Source organism: Erpetoichthys calabaricus, chromosome 5 (assembly GCF_900747795.2).
Source record: "Erpetoichthys calabaricus chromosome 5, fErpCal1.3, whole genome shotgun sequence".
Taxonomy (NCBI): domain Eukaryota; kingdom Metazoa; phylum Chordata; class Cladistia; order Polypteriformes; family Polypteridae; genus Erpetoichthys; species Erpetoichthys calabaricus.
The window spans coordinates 32,219,217-32,241,370 of NC_041398.2; the positions used below are offsets into that span (position 1 = coordinate 32,219,217).

General features: G+C 41.4%; 1 protein-coding gene across 1 annotated transcript in view; it reads right to left on the minus strand.

The window, feature by feature from the left end:
• Nucleotides 1-20,976, minus strand: part of LOC114644671 (sodium- and chloride-dependent GABA transporter 2-like) — a 45,676-nt gene extending 24,700 nt beyond the window's left edge. The window contains exons 1-3 of the mRNA XM_028792708.2: nucleotides 20,799-20,976; nucleotides 18,380-18,514; nucleotides 11,476-11,616 (exon numbers count right to left, since the gene is read on the minus strand). Of these exons, the coding sequence (XP_028648541.2) occupies nucleotides 11,476-11,616; nucleotides 18,380-18,514; nucleotides 20,799-20,970 (448 nt within the window). The 5' untranslated portion in view covers nucleotides 20,971-20,976. The remainder of the gene's footprint in view (nucleotides 1-11,475; nucleotides 11,617-18,379; nucleotides 18,515-20,798) is intronic.
• Between the last annotated feature and the right edge of the window lie 1,178 nt (nucleotides 20,977-22,154).

Consider the following 22,154-nt stretch of genomic DNA (forward strand, 5'->3'; position numbering starts at 1 on the left):
TAAAGTCATCCCTGATGAATGGGGATGTGGGAATGAGGGGTCCTTTCATCGGATTAGCGCTATTTCAGATGTGGAATGGCAAAATGGGGGAGGCAGCTTGATGAATGACGTCTCCTGGACTTAAAACAAATCCAAATCATATTATGTGATATCATCTAATGTGAAATTCTACTCCGTACTTCTAGAATTTTTATTTTTACACTGTATTGAGGAATTATTCTGTTCTATGTATTGTACTGTACAGCTCAGAATTAAAAAACAATGAGTAAAATGACAAAGTAGAACTTCATAAAGACATTTACAAACGTTGGCGCTAAACACATGCGGAGCAGGTTAGAGACTATGAAACCAGGGAAATTAGGCTAAAAAAAAATGGCGTTCTACACATGTGGAGAAAGTTAAAGGATATGAAATTAGGAAAATCAGAAAATATAAAAAAAGAAAGTAAAGATCGCAGTAGCTCAAACAAACAAACTGCCTCATTTAACTATGCACCAGTCTAACTTTGGTTGTGCACAATAATTACTACACTATTGCACCTTAACACTTAACACACCTTAATTCTACTTTATTCACATAATTTTACTTATTTATTATGTTCTGCTATACTGTTACCTTTCAATCTATGACTTTTTGTTAACCTAACTGATATTCTTCTAACTTTTTGATAAGCGGATCAGGATGCATTTCACTGCGTGTTGTCCTGTATAACTATGCATGTGACAAATAAAGAATGTTGAGAATTTCAAAAACGGAGTTTACCGCACATGCATTTATTGGTTACTTTGTTCATGTATATATATTTATCTGTCTGCTTATTTAAAAAGCTACATTTAACTCAGGAGTCAAAAACGTTCTGTCTAGCCCTTGTACAAAAACCTAGACAAAAGCTGGGGTATCACCTTGGTAACCCCATGTACTTTTGGAACTGTGAGAGGAAAATAGCACAACTTTACAGACAGGAGTCCAATGCAGAACTCTACTTACTTTTTTACTTTGTAAAAATAAATTATTAACTGCTGATGATGTAGATCGTTTTGTCTGTGCTGAAATTCCAAACAGAGAAACCTATCTTGACCTCATTAAAAAGATTATAAAAGATTAAGAGCATATTGGGACTCGCAAGATTACAAATACTGTTTTTACAGAAGTTCGGAAATAAAAGTGAAACTAATGAAATAGCAACAATTCAAAGAAAAAAAATCTTAAAAGTGTCAATCCGGAAAACCAAACACGGGGGTTGGCGAGCGAAGCGAGCAGGGGGCGAAGCCCCCTAGTTTATTATAAAATTCTACTGGGTAGCTATTGGGGCCTACTGCTTTCCCACTTTGATGTGAGTGTCAGTAGCATCCAGTAGTTCTGAGAGTATCAGGTTAGTCAAGTTCTTCTGCGTTAAGAGCATCATGCTGTAGTATTTGTATTGTATCAAAAAACTCATTATATTGATTCAGTGGAATATAAAGAGATACAGTGGACCCTTGACTTACGAACTCAATTCGTTCGCGAGGGCTGGTTGTAACTCAAGTTGGTTTTAAGTCAAGACTATTTTTCCCATAAGAAATAATGGAAATACCCATAATGCGTTCCGAACCTCCCACTGCAACACTTACTTAACCTTTTCATAATAAAAAAAGGGTTGTATAATGTGCATAATTTACGAAAACACCAATAATTTTTCTAATGTACTAACCAAAAAGTAATAAAAAGTGCCTAGCCTACCAGAAACAACAATTTCATACTGTACTCACCATTTAATTTGACATCTTTGGGCTGCAGGAAGGGAGGAGGATGATAATGAAACTGAAGGCTTTTTAAAGGCTTTCTTTAACTTGCGCTCAGGTATTTACAATCGTTTCAATAGCTTCTTTTGCGTTAATTTTAATCTCCTCCTGCCTACAAGTTATTCTGAGGAAAATTTTTCTCAGCATTTCCTTGCGATGATACAAGGAACTGTTTCTGAACTCTTCTGAGACCACTCCCCACTCAATGGGAACGACATGCTGAAGTGCGTCCTGAAGCGCGATTGCCGTGACTGTGGAAGCTTGCTTGTCCATTGCCGGGCAGGGATATCACATGAATATCACCCATCGATATCTTTTCTGTTTGCTTTGGCTGAGAGACTCAGCACAGCTTTAAGCCGGCTGTTGCCCCAGCAACAGATAAACAGTCTTCCATACGGAGTTTGGACTTTGGCATGTCTTAATAAATAATAATAATACATTTTATTTATATAGCACCTTTCCCATGCTCAGGGCACTTACAGAATATAATAATAAACGGCAGAATATACAGTACAGTAATCCCTCCTCCATCGCGGGGGTTGCGTTCCAGAGCCACCCGCGAAATAAGAAAATTTGCGAAGTAGAAACCATATGTTTATATGGTTATTTTTATATTGTCATGCTTGGGTCACAGATTTGCGCAGAAACACAGGAGGTTGTAGAGAGACAGGAACGTTATTCAAACACTGCAGACAAACATTTGTCTCTTTTTCAAAAGTTTAAACTGTGCTCCATGACAAGACAGAGATGACAGTTCTGTCTCACAATTAAAAGAATGCAAACATATCTTCCTCTTCAAAGGAAACAGAGAGTAAAGCAAACAAATCAATATGGCTGTTTGGCTCTTAAGTATGCGAAGCACCGCGGCACAAAGCTGTTGAAGGCGGCAGCTCACACCCCCTCGTCAGGAGCAGGGAGAGAGAGAGAGAAACAAAGTCAAAAATCAATACGTGCCCATTGAGCTTTTAAGTATGCCAAGCACCGTGCAGCATACTTAAAAGCTGCACACAGAAGGTAGCAACGTGAAGATAATCTTTCAGCATTTTTAGACGGTGTGCGAACAGCCCCCCTGCTCACACCCCCTACGTCAGGATCACAGATAGTCAGCGCAAGAGAGAGAGAAAGAAAAGTAAGCTGGGTAGCTTCTCAGCCATCTGCCAATAGCGTCCCTTGTATGAAATCAACTGGGCAAAGCAACTGAGGAAGCATGTACCAGAAATTAAAAGACCCATTGTCCGCAGAAATCCGCGAACCAGCAAAAAATCCGCGATATATATTTAAATATACTTACATATAAAATCCGCGATAGAGTGAATCCGCGAAAGGCGAAGCTCGATATAGCGAGGGATCACTGTATATAGCATTGTACAAACCAGATAAATAAATAAAGAAGATTAAGACAGTAAATTCTGAAAAGAAAACAGACAACATAATTGATGGTCTAGCACAGGGGTAGGCAACGTCGGTCCTGGAGTGCCACAGTATGTGCAGGTTTTTGTTCCAACCCAGTTCCTTAACGAGAACTCAATTATTGCTGATGAAGCACATATTGTTTAAGTGACATTTTAATGCTTCATTTTAGTGGTCTCGCTTGTTAAGGTTCTCCAACCTTAATTGCTTATTTCAATCTTAAACTGCTGCATTCAGTGTTTTAATTGCTCCTTATTAGCAATAAGATGTAAAACAGGGGTAGGCAATGTCGGTCCTGGTGAGCCGCAGTGGCTACAGGTTTTCATTCCAACCCAATTGCTTAATTAGAAACCAATCATTGCCAATCTCAGACCTTATTTAAATTTATGGCTTGTTAGTCTGTGCAATGTAAGGCTCTTATATCATAGATTTTTTTCCTTTCCAAGGATATCATCCAAATGATATGAAGCCTAAAACAGATCATTTTCAGTCTGTCACATTTTTCTATTAAGTGTTTTATTAAATCAAACCGTGCATGATGAACACACACAGATGTAATTGGAAAAAAGCTAGCTGGAGAACTGCTGGCTGCTTTGTCTTTTACATCTTATTGCTAATAAGGAGCAATTAAAACACTGAATGCAGAAGTTTAAGATTGAAATAAGCAATTAAGGTTGGAGAACCTTAACAAGTGAGACCACTAAAATGAAGCATTAAAATGTCACTTAAGCAATATGTGCTTCATCAGCAATAATTGAGTTCTCGTTAAGGAACTGGGTTGGAACAAAAACCTGCACATACTGTGGCACTCCAGGACCGACGTTGCCTACCCCTGGTCTAGCACACACACACAGGTTACATTGGCATCTTGACAGAGAAGTAAACTGAGAGAAGGGTAATAAAGTCAAGTAGAGCTAAAAGCCTTCCTGAACAGATGAGTTTTGAGTTGTTTTTTAAAAGAATTCATGGAGTCAGCTGACCTGATTAATTTCGGTAGGTCATTCCAGAGTCTGGGCGCTATACAGCTGAAGGCCCTGTCACCCCATGGAGTGTAGATTAGTGAGGGGCACAACAAGATTACCAGAATCAGAGGACCTTAGTGGGCAGGCAGGCACATAGTGATGGAGAAGGTCACTGATGTAGTTTGGCGTGAGGTTATTTAAAGCTTTGTAGGTTATTAGTAGGATTTTATATTCGATTCTGTAGGACACAGGGAGCCAGTGAAGACGGAGCAGGATGGGTGTGATGTGCTCGCTGCTGCTGGTTCGAGTAAGGACTCTTGCAGCTGAGTTTTGAATAAGCTGGAGCTGTGATATAAGATTAGAAGGGGCACCTGCCAGTAGGGAATTACAATAATCGATGCGGGATGTGATAAAAGCATGGATAAGTTTCTCAGCATTAGAGAAGGAGAGGAAGGAGCGAACACGGGATATGTTATGGAGGTGAAAGTAAGAAAGTTTCTTAATGTGATTTATGTGGGCGGAATAAGTGAGGGAGGAATCAAAAATGACACCAAGATTTTTTACAGTAGAGGCAGGTCTGATGAGGTCACTGCCAAGATGGACTGGGAAGGAGCTCATTTTATTAAGTTGCATTTTAGTCCCAATTTGCATGAGTTCAGTTTTATTGCAATTTAATTTTAAAGAGTTCTGCTCCATCCAGGTTTTAATTTCACTAAGGCAGGTTGTGAGCTGAGAAAGCTCTGATGAAGTTCCACTTTTAACATTGAAGTAGATCTGGGTATCATCTGCATAAAAATGATAACCCAGTCCATAGCCACGGATAATATGGCCAAGGGGAAGCATATAAATACAGAAAAGCAGAGGACCGAGGACAGAGCCCTGAGGGACTCCTTGTGTGACTGGCGCTGAGCTGGATCTGCTGTTGCCAAGACTAACAAACTCTTGCCTATCAGTCAGATAGGACTTGAACCACTGGAGGGCAGTGCCAGAGATACCCAGCATGTTCTCCATTCTGGACAGTAGGATGTCATGTCTAACAGTGTCAAATGCTGCACTGAGGTCTAACAGAATTAATATGCTGGTTTGTCCAGAGTCTGCTGCCATAAGCAAATCATTGGTTACCCGTAACAGAGCAGTTTCACAGCTGTGCCGCGCTCTGAAACCAGACTGAAAGGGTTCCATCAAATTATTAGAGGTTAGGTAATTGGTGAGTTGGGAAGCTACAACACGCTCAAGAACTTTTGACAGGAAAGGTAAGTGGGAAATAGGCCGGAAAGTCTTCTAGTTGAAGGAGGTCCCAAGAGAGTTTACAAACCTGACATTTTATTGAATGAATGCCGCATTAATAGGAATGTTTCTGTTTGTTTACAATCACGCAAGCAGATACACGTGACCGCATTCAGGTCGTAACGTAAGATGTTGGTCGTAAATCAAAATAAAAATTTTGGTCGTAAATCAAGTTGTTCGCATGTCAAGCCGGTCGTATATCAAGGGTCGACTGTATAGTACTCATTATAGCTGTTTAAGTACAATGGCGAAAAAGAGACAAGGACTCTTTCTTTGGTGGGGGGCTACTTTTAATATTAATAACAAACGCAACAAAACATTCTCAGACATGCTAAATCAAATTCCAGTTTTTTAGCAAATACAAATGTAAAAGTTTCCATTTACCAAAATATACTTTATGGTTGTGTGCTTTTTTTTTTAAATAATTTCTTTACTGACATTTTATTGTCCCCTCCTTTAACCGCCACCTTATCGTGGTGGAGGGGTTTGTGTGTCCCAATGATCCTAGGAGCTCTGTTGTCCGGGGCTTTATGCCCCTGGTAGGGCCACCCAAGGCAAACTGGTCCTAGGTGAGGGATGAGACAAAGAGCGGTTAAACAAACCTCCTATGATGAAAAACAATTTTGGACGGCGTTTTCCCTCGCCCGGACGCGGGTCACCGGGGCCCCACTCTGGAGCCAGGCCTGGAGGTGGGGCTCGATGGCGAGCGCCTGGTGGCCGGGCCTGCACCCATGGGGCTTGGTCGGGCACAGCCCGAAGGGGCAATGTGGGTCCCCCTTCCCATGGGCTCACCACCTATGGGAGGGGCCAAGGAGGTCGGGTGCAGTGTGAGTTGGGTGGTGGCCGAAGGCGGGGACCTTGGCGGTCCGATCCTCGGCTACAGAAGCTGGCTGTTGGGACATGGAATGTCACCTCTCTGATGGGGAAGGAGCCTGAGCTAGTGCGCGAAGTTGAGAGGTTCCGGCTAGATATAGTCGGACTCACTTCGACGCACAGCTTGGACTATGGAACCAATCTCCTTGAGAGGGGCTGGACTCTGTACCACTCTGGAGTTGCCCCCGGTGAGAGGCGCCGAGCGGGTGTGGGTATACTTATTGCCCCCCGACTTGGAGCCTGTACATTGGGGTTTACCCCGGTGGACGAGAGGGTAGCCTCCCTTCGCCTTCGGGTGGGGGGACGGGTCCTAACTGTTGTTTGTGCGTATGCACCGAACAGCAGTTCGGAGTGCCCACCCTTTTTGGAGTCCCTGGAGGGGGTGCTACAGGGCAAACCATCTGGGGACTCCCTCGTTCTGCTGGGAGACTTCAATGCTCACGTGGGCAATGACAGTGAGACCTGGAAGGGCGTGATTGGGAGGAATGGCCCCCCCGATCTGAACCCGAGCAGTGTTTTGTTATTGGACTTCTGTGCTCGTCACGGATTGTCCATAACGAACACCATGTTCAAGCATAGGGGTGTTCATATGTGCACTTGGCACCAGGACACCCTAGGCCTCAGTTCGATGATCGACTTTGTGGTCGTGTCGTCGGACTTGCGGCCACATGTCTTGGACACTCGGGTGAAGAGAGGGATGAAGCTGTCAACTGATCACCACCTGGTGGTGAGTTGGCTTCGATGGTGGGGGAGGATGCCGGTCAGGCGTGGTAGGCCCAAACTTGTTGTGAGGGTCTGCTGGGAACGTCTGGCAGAGCCCCCTGTCAGAAGTAGCTTCAACTCCCACCTCCGGCAGAACTTCGACCACATCCCGAGGGAGGTGGGGGACATTGAGTCCGAATGGGCCATGTTCTGTGCCTCTATTGTTGAGGCAGCTGACCGGTGCTGTGGCCGTACGGTGGTCGGTGCCTGTCGTGGCGGCAATCCCCGAACCCGCTGGTGGACACCGGTGGTGAAGGATGCCGTCAAGCTGAAGAAGGAGTCCTACAGGACCCTTTTGTCCTGTGGGACCCTGGAGGCAGCTGATAGTTACCGGCAGGCCAAGCGGAATGCGGCTTTGGTGGTTGCTGAGGCAAAAACTCGGGCGTGGGAGGAGTTTGGGGAGGCCATGGAGAACGACTTTCGGATGGCTTCGAGGAGATTATGGTCCACCATCCGGCGTCTCAGGAAGGGGAAGCAGTGCAGTGTCAACACTGTATATGGTGGGGATGGTGCGCTGCTGACCTCGACTCGGGATGTTGTGGGTCGGTGGGGGGAGTACTTCGAAGACCTCCTCAATCCCATTAACATGCCTTCCAATGAGGAAGCAGAACCTGGGGACTCAGAGGTGGGCTCATCCATCTCTGGGACTGAGGTCACCGAGGTGGTCAAAAAACTCGTTGGTGGCAGGGCCCCGGGGGTGGATGAGATACGCCCGGAGTTCCTCAAGGCTCTGGATGTTGTAGGACTGTCTTGGTTGACACGCCTGTGCAACATCGCATGGACATCAGGGACAGTGCCTCTGGATTGGCAGACCGGGGTGGTGGTCCCCCTCTTTAAGAAGGGGGATCGGAAGGTGTGTTCCAACTTCAGAGGGATCACACTCCTCAGCCTTCCTGGAAAAGTCTATTCAGGGGTCCTGGAGAGGAGGGTCCGTCGGATAGTCGAGCCTCGGATTCAGGAGGAACAGTGTGGTTTTCGTCCTGGTCGTGGAACAGTGGACCAGCTCTATACCCTTAGCAGGGTCCTGGAGGGTGCATGGGAGTTTGCCCAACCAGTCTACATGTGTTTTGTGGACTTGGAAAAGGCATTCGACCGTGTCCCTCGGGGAATCCTGTGGGGGGTACTCCGAGAGTATGGGGTACCGGCCCCCCTGATAAGGGCTGTTCGGTCCCTGTACGATCGGTGCCAGAGCTTGGTCCGCATTGCCGGCAGTAAGTCGAACCCGTTTCCAGTGAGAGTTGGACTCCGCCAGGGCTGCCCTTTGTCACCGATTCTGTTCATAACTTTTATGGACAGAATTTCTAGGCGCAGCCAGGGCGTTGAGGGGGTCCGGTTTGGTGGGCTCAGGATTGGGTCACTGCTTTTTGCAGATGATGTTGTCCTGTTTGCTTCATCAGGCCATGATCTTCAGCTCTCTCTGGATCGGTTCGCAGCCGAGTGTGAAGCGGCTGGGATGAGAATCAGCACCTCCAAATCCGAGACCATGGTCCTCAGCCGGAAAAAGGGTGGAGTGCCCTCTCAGGGTTGGTAGCGAGATCCTGCCCCAAGTGGAGGAGTTCAAGTATCTCGGGGTCTTGTTCACGAGTGAGGGAAGAATGGAGCGTGAGATCGACAGGCGGATCGGTGTGGCATCCGCAGTAATGCGGGCGCTGCATCGGTCTGTCGTGGTGAAAAAGGAGCTGAGCTGCAAGGCGAAGCTCTCAATTTACCAGTCGATCTATGTTCCTACCCTCACCTATGGTCATGAGCTATGGGTAGTGACCGAAAGAACGAGATCGCGAATACAAGCGGCTGAAATGAGTTTCCTCTGCAGGGTGTCTGGGCTTTCCCTTAAAGATAGGGCGAGAAGCTCAGTCATCCGGGAGGGGCTCAGAGTAGAGCCGCTGCTGCTCTGCATCGAGAGGAGTCAGATGAGGTGGCTCGGGCATCTGATCAGGATGCCTCCTGGACGCCTCCATGGTGAGGTGTTCCGGGCATGTCTAACCGGGAGGAGGCCCCGGGGAAGACCCAGGACACGCTGGAAGGACTATGTCTCTCAACTGGCCTGGGAACGCCTTGGGATTCTCCCGGAAGAGCTAGAAGAAGTGGCCAGGGAGAGGGAAGTCTGGGCATCTCTGCTCAAGCTGCTGCCCCCGCGACCCAACCTCGGATAAGCGGGAGACATTTTATTGTTGTTATTAATTGTTGTCATTGCTTGATTAGTACTCTAATTCCAGAGATTCAAGAAGACCTGCAATATAGAGGCATTGTGGTGGCATACAGTAGTTGGGTAAGCTGGCAATGCCATTGCTCCCTTTTATAAAAGGACCCATGAAAAATGCTACATGCTATCCGTTTTATCTTTTTTAAATAAAATCTGTCTTTTGGAGGTACTTTTTCCTACACATGCCTTTTACATTTTATATATTTTTCTTTCTTGTTTTTGAGCTCATTTGATTTTTTGTCATCCTGTTGGTTTGTTTGTTTATTCAGTTTTGTCTTTTTTACCTAAGTGTTTTTTGGCTCTTTAGGAGCTATTTCATTTAAGGCAGATACATATGCTTGGCCAAGTAGGGTCAAGTGAGCACTCTCATGGGTTTTTTCATAAGGTTTTTTAATTATCTTCCTTTTCTTCAAGAAGAGATGTACGTAGGCTGTAGTTCTCCCTTTTGCCTTCTGTTTCCCCCAACTCTTCCTATCTACATCTGTTAAGCAGGACCAATTGTGCAGCAGTTTCAGAACAAAGCCTCTTTTCTCCATTACTTTAACATCCGATGCAAACTAAATAATGAAAATATTAAAGAGATTTTTAAGAAGTGCTGTAGAGTCCTGTTTTTAAGGCAAATTCAGGGAGTGGTCAGATGAGCAACGGTCAATAGACTAAACCTTAATTTCCTTCTTTTCAATTCTTTTAAGGTCAGAAAAATGCAATTGCATTAATGCTTTTCTCTGGCTGCCTTCAGGAAAAATCAGAGGCATTTCTTTTTAAGTAAGGGTAAGGAGATGAAACGTGAGTGAGGAACTGAGCAAAAGTTCACCACCAAAAAGGCAGGCCATCTTTTATTGATGCTTGAAACAGAAACTAAACAAAGAAGTATGAAAGGAAAAGCAAGAAGCAGGGACAAAATAATAAAAGCAAAGTACAACATAAGCAAAATAAAGTTACTCAATCCTGGACACCAACAGGTGTATGGAGGTGCCTTTTATATCCTTAACCCCTAATGACTTGAGCAGAATGACCCCCGGAATTACCCACAACAATGTCATAGCAACCACCACATCAAAACTGTAGAAAGTGGTGGCATTCAAGGCCAAACATGAAGACTTTAGGAAATAACATCAAATTTTCGGACGTGAGCATTAGTATGCTTTGCATCCTAGGAGAAAAGTTACCCAAACTATTCTACAACATTTCAGTAAATATTTACCACTCTGATGATGATCTTCCATCCATCCATTATCCAACCCGCTGAATCCGAACACAGGGTCACGGGGGTCTGCTGGAGCCAATCCCAGCCAACACAGGGCACAAGGCAGGAACCAATCCCGGGCAGGGTGCCAACCCACCGCAAGACACACACAAACACACCCACACACCAAGGCCAATGTAGAATCGCCAATCCACCTAACCTGCATGTCTTTGGACTGTGGGAGGAAACCCACGCAGACACGGGGAGAACATGCAAACTCCACGCAGGGAGGACCCGGGAAGCGAACCCAGGTCCCCAGGTCTCCCAACTGCGAGGCAGCAGCGCTACCCACTGCACCACCGTGCTGCCCGATGGTGATCTTTCTAATCATAAAATAGATCATAGCAATAGACAAGAAGAATTCATAATTAATTGCAGAATTACGGTATTTGAGGATTTCTTTAGAGTGACTCTTTCTCGTGCACGATTTCGTTCAAAAACTAATCAGCACATCATCATCTCATAACAGGCTGAAGTTTCGAGTTTGGTATTTTGCCGTTTTAGCTCTAGACTGTCTGTGACACACACACACCCATCATTGAAATATCAATGTTTTCGGTTTCAGGGAACCGTTGAGATCCGTTGAAACCAGAGATCAAAATTTTTGACAAATCTAAAGCTTTCACTGCTCCTCATAGACAATAAGTTATGATGGAGGAGGGTGTAAAACAAAAAATGAACTACTTGTGAAGGAAACTTTCTAACAGAGAACAAAATCAATAAGGTGTTCTTTGAGTTACAAAACCTCAGGAAAGATGGCCACCTTGATTTAATACAAATACCTCATGAAAAATTAAACAAAATTCCAATTACAACTATATAGGAGAAGAGTTCTCATTAGCTGTGCATGCGGATTAAAATAAATGTTTTCCTTTACTTCCTTTTATTATTTTTTGATAAAATTAATTTCAAATTCATTTTACTTGCTTCCCCTTTGTATTTTTAGGTTACCTGTATTCCATGTGTTATTGCAGCTGGCCCAGGGTAGCACCGTGCTAAAGGATTGAAAGAGATAGAAGAGTGCCCAGGCCAGGACGATGATGTATATGATGGCAGAATAAATAATGATGATCAGGCCTGCATAACCAATACCTAAAAAGAAAAAAGACACGGCAGCAAAAGTGTCTGATATTAAGATTCTAGGGGACCTGTCATATACAGTAATGACAGCAACAGCATTTACTTGTATGGTACATTTTATACATACAATACATGTGGCTTAAAGTACTTTACAAGCAGTGAAAACACAGTTAAAGTTAAAAATAAGCAGAATGGAAGAATTCCTAGTTTATAAGTTGCTAATGCTTAAAATGAGGTGTCAGACTTGATAGGCAGATGGTCAGGCAGGGCAGCAAAATAGAAACCTTTAGCTGTTCCAAGGCCAAATGCTCAGCCAGACCAACCTGGGCATCCTACAGTACTTAATTGAGATGAAATGAGTCAATGACTATCTGCATATGAGGAAAAGTCTAAGACGTTCAAAAAGTTTCCGCACTTTATATTTTCTTTGGAAACGGTGAAGGCGGGAGAAGTAGTAATTGGGCATTAAAAAGTTGGTACGATGCCTGGAATGTTGCATCGCAAGACTATGTAGAAAAGTGATGTCATTTGTTTTCAAAATTCTTAATAAATTGAGTTTAAAAAAAGTGCAAAAACTTTTTGAACATCCCTTGTAATAAAGGCAAGAACACAAGGACCCCATGAACTACTGTCCAGTCACTTTCCTGCTAACCACATACAATGCAGTAACTGCCAAAAACATGAATTGAGCCGATACGATAGATTAAATCGATATAATGATTTTATTGATCCTTTCACATCAGTTCAGTTTTTATGAATCAGCAAGTTGAAAATCGACTTTCAGGAACCTAATGTAGTTAACAAATCTTCTAGTTCATGAAGTACATTGGATAATTTTCCCACCAAAACGAAAAGTGATTTGTAACTGACTGAGGTGCAAAATAACAAACCATTTTGTTACTTTACCTAAGTACGCTTTTCAGTTAGTTGGACTTGACTTGAGTACATTTCATTTAGGGCTACTTTTACGTTTACCCCACTGCATTGTAGGTCAAGTAGCATACTTTCTACTTCATTACATGTTCCAGCAAGTCCTCGTTATTCGTGACACAGACTAAACAGTTATTAATTCATAGGAGTAAAAGAGACCTATCAGGTGAGTTAAAGTTCAGTGCTGCTTAGTCACCAATGGAATTCCAGACTGTACATCATTCAAAAATAAAAGTGGTGAGATACGCCTTGCTTTGCTCATCTGGTGTATCGTTCCCATGCTTCCCACTCACTGTTAAGAATTGGAGACCGAAAATGCATTTTTCCCATTGTCATATTTGAACAATATGTTGAATGCAAAGGATATTCATATACTGTATAATGCAGTGTGTTCTGTTCCAGCCAGAACCTAAACTATCTCTGCCTTCCAGAATTCACTTTTTAATTTAAAGAAGCTTATTAAGGTAAGGGTTTATTACCTCTTATACGGAGCCCCCAAAGTCCCAAAAGTGGTGTATTTTATATAGTCTGCAGTGGCGATTTGCAATGCAGAGCACTGGGACTGATATTTTAAAAACTCCACTTAAACTAATTAGGTAATGTGAAATAATCATGAAATAAATTTGATTATTTGCACAACATGCCTGGTGTCAGCGTATATCACCCATCCATTGAAATTTGGTTCTGACTTGTATTTGTTTAATTTCTGTATGAATACCTATATTTCCTGAGCGAAGGGCACCAGCCAAATTAAAATCTATGTGCATTCTTGAACTTTTGTCAAGCAGGTGACTTGAGGCTCCCCTTTATTTGGTTGCTTTCAGATTTTTCCAGTGATGCAGCTCTGTCCCACATTTAATGGCAGTGAATTAGTGCTGTTTTAGGTTTTTATTTAATCTAATGTGATTGGACAATTGTCTATGTATTATTTGAAGTTCACATCAATGGTTCAGAGTTTACACCTGCCATTAATGGTGTGACAGATGGCCGGGGCCCATGCCTGGCCGGGACGCTTCTTCACCACATCTGCAAGGGGGACAAGGATGGGAAGCCCAGTATCTCCCCCTGGATGCAAGATGGCAGCAACCCTGGGTTGCAGCGGTGCCTCGGACTCCCCCAGGGCTTCATGGAGGTTGGAGTTCTGTGCAGCTCTGTGGGGTTCCACAGGTGCCACCAGGGGTTGCTGCAACAGGACCGACTGGTCCCTTTTGGGCACTGGTTTCACCGCACCTGGAAGTGCAGCTGGAGGCCAGCAATCAACCACCTGGAGCACTTCCAGATTCCTGATAAAAGGGAGCCAGAAACCACCACTCGATAGCCAGAGTCGGGAGGAGGAGGACTAAGCTTGAGGAGGAGTGGTGGTAGAAGAAGAGAGAACTGTGTTGTTGGTCTTTGTTGTGCTTTGGGACTGTGTTGGGCTGTAGGACACAGGGAAGACGTGCCCCACGGCTGAAGAGAAAATAAAGAAAAGTCTTTCATTTTATACGTGCCTCTGTGTCCAGTTGTGTCAGGTCAGGTGCCTTTATAGCGCCTTTTTACAATGTAAATACAGATGAGTGAGCACGACTTTACACCGATGGTAACTTCAAGTAGAACTTCAGAAATCAAAGAAAATTTGGTTATCTCTCTATTATTAAAAAAAAAATCTTTTTTCCTGGCGACAAGATGTGATCTTTGGAAGGGACATCTTTGCAAGAGAGACAAAGAGGCACTTTCACGTCCCGCGAGACAGACAAGTCACGTCATACTTACAGCCTTTGGAAGCAAGTCCTATGATACACATGCAGAGCAAGTTAGAGATAATGGAAGTAGGAAAATTTGAAAGTCTCAAAAAATGAGAGTAAAGATCACATTAGCGCAAAAAAAACGAAAATATTACTCTGTGAAATATCGGAACAGCGAAAAGGGATTCCATAGTCTTTGAGGATGTCTGGGGGACAAGAGAGACAAGGTACTGAGATATAAGGACAGGTGCTGTATAGGCTTTTAAACGTTCAAAGCACCACACGAAATGCAAATCACAAGGCACGGCAGCAGCAGCAAGTCAACAGCTGATCGAGCAAAGAGGAGGTAAAAAAAACAACTGTTATTTGTTTCCCATTGTTACGCCATTTAAGAGGGTTTTCGGAGGGGCGGCCGCATCTCCTCCCTCTTCACAACAACACATAGCACTGGCTTGTTTGGCAAGTGATGAAACACCCCGTCATAAATCGTGGTCCAGATCAAGCTTACATACAGACTTTTTCCTGCTCTTGTTATGACAAATAGAGTTGGCTAATGCCTTGTTTTAGTTTTGCTTTCCTTGTTTGCTGTTTCAAAGTTTTGATACTGAAACTTTGTGGACAATGACAGGGATACGAGACCTAAAACATCTTTCTGAAAATTGCAAGTGGCATGAAAGGAGCCACAGTCTTGTAGACTAAATTTAGACTCATTTTTTTGACAGGCTTATTATTGCTGAACCGTTAGATGAAGGCTACAGCATTGGCATTAGAAGGCACAATGAAGAGGTGACCAAAAAAATGACACATCCTGTACAGAATAATAGAGCATTTGATTTGGCTTTGTGTGGTCATGATGAGAGTGAGGGCTCTGATAATCCTGGGATTTTCTGTGTGCTGGTGCATTTTGTTGCTTCTCTCGATGGAGTGTTGCAAGACCACCATGAAAATGTCTGCCGGTGTATTTAAGGGAGCTTCATAAACTGTACAGAACGAGCTTTTGGACTCTCCAGAACACTCAGTGCCATGCATTTTCTAACTTAATGGTGGGAAAATTGCATCGCAAACAAAGGTGACTATGTACAAAAGTGATGTGATTTGTTTTCTAAATTCTTAATAAACAGAGTTTTAAAAAGTGCAAAAACCTTTTGAATGTTCCTCGTAAGAAAGGCAAGAACACAAGGACCCCATGAACTACTGTCCAATCACTTTCCTGCTAACCACATACAATGTAGTAACTGCCACTAAAATGAATAGAGCCGATACGATAGATTAAATCGATTAATTTAAAATCTGTTCAGACTGGCATTTGGGTAGCACTGCCCTCTATGAGTGTTTTTTATATTGCCATTGCTCTATATTTTGTTTTAATATTTCATTTTATTTTATGTCTTATTGTTCAATGCTTTGTGACTTTTGTCTGTAATATAACCTTTATAGATAATTTTTTACTTGCTTAAAAAAATAAGAAGGCGTTTATTTTGCCATAAGTAAATCAAATAAGTGTATTTTCAATATCGCCAATGGAACTTGTAGTGAGAAGTCAAGTCTACTTTTCAGAATTTCAAGGTTTTAAACGTGTTGTTTTAAGTGAGATTTCAGTTTTATCAACTTTATATTAAGAATGATTTATGACATGTGACATATGAAGTAAATATGTTCAAGTTCTATTGTGACTCCAAAAATATGCATTGTTTTAAATGGTTCATCTGCCACCCATTAAGAAGCCTAAATTTCAAACTATTAATCTGTTGATGTCCTGCAGCCTACCAAACATTGGAGATTTACATATTTTTCTACATATTAGGAGTTTTTTGAAGTATATAAAACCTTTCTCAGAAACACCATGACATTGGAGAGGCTGAATGCACTCTCCATTCATTCAATAGAAAAGAGACCGGTCACTGAAATGACTTCATTTAATCAGAATTTTCAGACCTGAAGAAGAGTACAACTTTTATGTTCAAGCAGTGCTCCTGGGCAGTGTTTATGCAACATTACAGTTTGTGTGGGTGTTTTTTCTTTTCTTCTGAGATATGAAGTGCTGCTTCAGTTTGCAAAAAAAAAAAAGACCCCAACCACAATAAATACAAGATATTGCAGCGAATTCTTATGAGGCCAATTACTGAAATGCCAGAGTGAGTCCGGCCATAAAAGTTGCTGGTTATCTGAAGAAGACGGACTCAGGGTTCCAACGAGATCTCGTGGCCTGTGAAGAGAGTGCTCTTGTACCGAACATTGAGGTCTTGCTCTCCATTTTTATTTGAAAACTAATAAAATTGGTGTCAGCTTTCCTTGAAGCAGTCATAAGAATTGTGGTTGCTACCTTATGGAATTTGAGCTTGGGGAAAGCTAACAGGATACTGCCCTGTTGACCAGCATCTACTAGAACTGCAATGACTAAAGAAAATATTGGCAATTTATTAAGTGATTATTGTAACTTTGTCTGCAAGGGTGAACTCTGAGCAGAGTTAACCTTTGTCTTGGTAAATTATTAGAGAATTAGTGCACATTTCATATTCTATTTTCCACTGAACTACAAAGTGTGTGACTGTTCTTACGATAGTTCTTTACTGATTCAGAAGAGACCATTTAAATATAACAGAATTGACCCATGTCTAAAGGATTCGTCAGTAAACATTCTCACACTTCAGCTTTACATTAGGTGGATAGGATTGTCGAACTTTCTTGAAGTGAATGGCCTGCCTTCATCAACAGTTTCTCTAACTTGCTAATCTTGTCTCTTGTGCACAGGATGCATCAATACCCCTTCTAGTTCAATGCTTCTACCACTTCGTATGATTTTTCCGTCATACTCCCAATGTTACAAGTCACAATCCCTAAACTCCCTCCTTCACACCTCGTATTCATTACCCGATCTTCATGTCCTCTGCCACCAAACCAGCTTACCTGGAGTGTGTCAGGTTTAAACCATCATAAACTGGGTATTGGGGCAGATAGTCAAGGCCAAGTGCCCTTCAAAAAATAATAAATGATTAGTAAAGTGTGTAGCTCTCCTTGTTGAGGGTTTTCAAATAGTTCAAAATGCAGTTGCCAGAAAAGCATAGCAGCAGTTAGTATGACTTGTAAAAAAAATTCCACAGTCCAAGTGTCTTCATTTTAAAAGTTTTAGTGTAATTCAAAGCAAGCAATTCACCCAAAAAAGTAAAAAAAGGTCTTGTATTTAAGTTTCTGTTGATGGATTAATTGTCTAGGTTACATTTCTTAAACTTTCTATCTGTTATCACACACATTAGGACCTGCGTTTGATTTACTTACAGTACATAAATAATGGTCAGTAAACTCTGTGACCTTAACGCCTTTCTGTCTAACAGTTCTTGTTCCTTTTAGCTGTCTTACTTTAATCTGAGATCATTCTATTGTCTAAATACAGAAATATAGGAGAACATTAGGAACGTTCCATGAAACTGTTAGCTTATGGGGTAAACAAAATCTTCCATTATCCACATCAAGCCTACATTCTATTTATATTAACCAAAAAATCAAATTTTCTATTAATATTAATTTAAAAAATTTGGCTCTTACAAAATGTAATGATCATCATTTTACAACAAAAACAACAAACTATTACAATATGTGGAAAATCCAAAAGGTGCTGGGATTTTAAAGACATTTGTCATGAATTGGTTTAATATTAATCAGTGATTTCCAAACAAGAATAATATGTGACTGAATAGTCAAGAATTCTTCATTAGTCATTTCTTAAAATCATTTGTAAATGAATTTAAAAACACAAGACCTAATACTTGAAGTATCATTTAATTACATAGTAAACTAATAATGTTAAGAACTATATGAAGTTTGATAATGACTTACTAACGAAAGCTGTTATCAGGAGTATTTAAATAGGCATCAAGTAATGGTCATATTCATGACATCGTGTTTTTCTATCAGTTTTAAAGAAAGTTATCCTAAACATTTTACCCATTGCTTTGTGTTGTGCAAAACTTCATTGATGTTTTAAGTAAAAACTCCTTTGTGGTTTTAGTGTCCTTGCCAACAACAAGTGCTGACACTGTTGAATTAAGCTGATGAACAAGAGAAAAAATCCTGATGCACACAGTACCCTTCCTTAGATAAGCAAGCATGTCTGAAATTCTCACCTTCAACGAGTGGGCAGAGGCTCCTCCAGGAGATGATGCCAGATTTACGGGTGTACTGGCCCAAAGCTGTTTCCAAGAGGAATAGGGGGACACCACAGGTAACCAGGAAAAACAAATAGGGAACTAAGAAGACCCCTGGATGCATGAAAAAGGACATTTTAGGGTGTAATCCTTGAAGTGCACTTATCATTTAACAAGTCATGTGTGGAACATTCCCTGGCTACCCCAAGGTACTCCTTCTTCTCTAGTGAACCATAAACATTTCCTAATAAACGTTCAGATTGGCTGTTCTCATTTCAAATTTTATTTATAATTTTCTAAAAGAAGCAACTGTTGAGTGAGTAGTAGAAATGACTATTTTTAGTATTAGATAACATCTAGTCCAGTTAATTATTTTTATTGTCCCAGTACATGAATTGGTACTGCATATGCATCTACATATTCTTACTTTTTTAAAAAGGTTATTTGCAAATAAGTATCTGTATGTATATGCATGTATATATATATATATATATATATATATATATATATATATATATGGTTGAAAATCGTTTTACTGTTTTTACAACCATTCTTTGATCTGCTTCTCACAACTGAAAGAGGGCAGTGTGGCAGGTGTTAGCCGACTTGCTGACCAGCCACATGCGTTACCTGGTAGGTAATCACCCATACAATCAGATTGTGATGCAGACTATGAATGCCATGAATATATATATATATATATATATAGTGGCAGTAGAGCATATTAGTGCTCCCTTGAACCCTCAGGTACCACTCCAAACACCAGGTAAAATTATAATTATTATTTATTTTATAATAACTATGTGCATAAAGCACCCTCCACTCCACACTACACATACAAGTACACTAATCCAATAATCAATAACAATCCTCCACTCCCAGACACTTCGCCACCCTACCTCCCAGCTCAGCTCAATGTCTGGCTTTCCCAGAGTCCTTTTATATTCCCTGACCTGGAAGTGTTTCCCATCCCACAGTCCATGTGATTTCTTATCACTTCCGGGTCAGATAAAAAGTCCTTCCCTTCAACCCGGAAACACGTCGTTCCCTCTGGTCATATGATTATGATGTGCTTCCGGGTTATAGGGCACGTATAAGTCCTTGAGCCTCCCTGCAGCGTCCTCTGGTGGGCCCCACGGTGTCCAGCAGGGTTGGGAATAAAAACTCCATTGTCCATAATTCCCTGCTGGTCTTCGGGGCACTTCCATGCTACAGGGAGGGCTCCATCTAGTGGCCTGGGGGTATTGGCCGGGATGAACAGCCGGCCATCTCCCACAATATATATATATAATGTACAGAATATGCAATATGTGTGTAACTAAATTCTGTTCTGAGATTTTTCAGGTAATTAAGACAATAATGATAGTACCCAGTGTCAGTGCTAGGTTATTTTGCGCCCTAGGCCAAGCTTATTAGTGCGCTAACTGACTGTTTGGAACCTAACTCATGTGACTGGGTAAACCCCCCCCCCAACCCCCCCCATGATCTACGTCCTAAGCGAATGCCTAATTTGCCTTAATGGTGGCACTGGCCCTGATAGCACCATAAGTGACATAATACAGGTTCAATAGTTAGACAGAAAGAAATGAAGCACAAATTATATGATAGATATATAGATAGATAGACAGATAGATATGAAAGGCACTTTATAATAGATTGAGATATATGAAGGTCACAAGATAGATAGATAGAGAGATAGATAGATAGATAGATAGATAGATAGATAGATAGATAGATAGATAGATAGATAGATAGATAGACAGACAGACAGACAGACAGATAGATAGATAGATAGATAGATAGATAGATAGATAGATAGATAGATAGATAGATAGATAGATAGATAGATAGATAGATAGATAGATAGATAGATAGATAGATAGATAGATAGATATGAAAAGCACTAGGTAGATGGATAGATATGAAAGGCACTATATAATAGATAGATATGAAGGTCACTTTATAATAGATAGATAGATAGATAGATAGATAGATAGATAGATAGATAGATAGATAGATAGATAGATAGATAGATAGATAGATAGATAGATAGATAGATAGATAGATAGATAGATAGATAGATAGAGATGTTAAAGGCACTATATGATTGATTGAAAGAAAGAAAGAGATAGAAAATGAATGAACTTTATTTGTCCCGAAGGGGGAAATTTGACTTTTTAAGGAAGTTCATTAATTAAAGTAAAAGTAGGTGACGTTTGTCTGATGCGGCACACACTCAGTGTGTCAGTGCTGTATGGTCCAAGTGGTACATTAGCAGTCTTGACGTGTTGCTGTCAGTAAGGAGCCTGCTGAATGTTTCATGCCCTTTAGTGTACTAGTGTAGTGTTTTTCATTGGGCTCAGTTTAAGTACTAAAATGGCCCTAAATATTCCCTTACCTCCTCCATTCTTGTAGCACAGATAAGGAAACCTCCAGATGTTTCCCAGTCCCACAATGTTTCCAACAACAGCCAGAAAGTACTCGGCCTTCTTCGCCCACTGGCTTCTATTGTTCTCTTTAATCTCTGCTTTAGTGTTGTACTTATTTAGTTGTAGTGGAGCTCCATCCATGATTTCTATACTGAAAATTACAACAAAAAACAGGCATGTTCAGAAATATGAAAGTAACAGCAAAAACCGTTCAGCCTGAGTGTGAACTTTGCATGTTCCCTGCTCAGACTTCCAATGTTCAAAATCACATTTTTAGTATAAAAAGTGACATTAAATATTGCCCCAGTAAAAACTGGCATATGCCGGAATCGGAATTGAAGGAGGGCAAATTTCTCTGTGATCCATAAAAGTAAAGAACATTAATAGAGTCCAATAAGTACATCAGTGAGAGATATCATATACCAAACTGATAAAGTCCAAGATTGTGAGGTTGAGCAGGGAAGTCAATAATACAAATAAATCCCTATTATAGTTAGAATGCTGCTTGTGTAGACTTGTTAATAACTTTGTCAGTTAGTTCATCCTTACATTTAAGAATCTTAATTTAATAAACACGCATCCTTCACAGTCTAGATGACAGTGCATGTAACATTCTGTTCTTATTCTACACTTCACATGTTTCCATTCCCAGGCTGTTACAGGTGATGTTAGAGTGTTAAGAGCTGCTTATCAAATGCCGAGAGAAAGCTCAGGGTACTTCAGCACGTTGTTTACATGAAAGTGACTCAAGACTGTACAATTTTATGTAATTTAGCTTGAATTAACGTCTGCAAAGTTCAATACCTTCTGAAGTCAGGTAATGACAGGGCTAATAAAATGTCCACACACACACGGACACAGAGCTAGGAAACATCTGCACAGAGGTATTTTTAATCCCCTTCCACAAAAGCTGTAACAGTGTCAGAGCAACTTTTTCCATCAGTGCTGGCAGATCCCCCTTTACACACTTGCAGCCCACTGCAGCATTGCATCAACTTTCCTAACATTTCAAGTTTCATTTACTATTAGCGTTCTCCAATAGGTTATCTGAGAATAAAACTGCATGGATGGAACAGGGTTTACAGAGGAAACATCACTAATTTAACTAAACACATTAACTTACAGAATTCAAAATCCAACATAAGCTTAAGACACATAACGCACAGTTGCTGCAAAGTGACTTTAGCATTTCTCTTACTGCTATAAAATTAAAATAATCTGTTTGAAGAAAAACTTGGAGCCCTTTAATTTAGAGTACTGCTCTACAAGTTTGACCACATCGTCTTTGCTAAATTTAGGCAAATTTAATGGACTCCTTTGTTTAC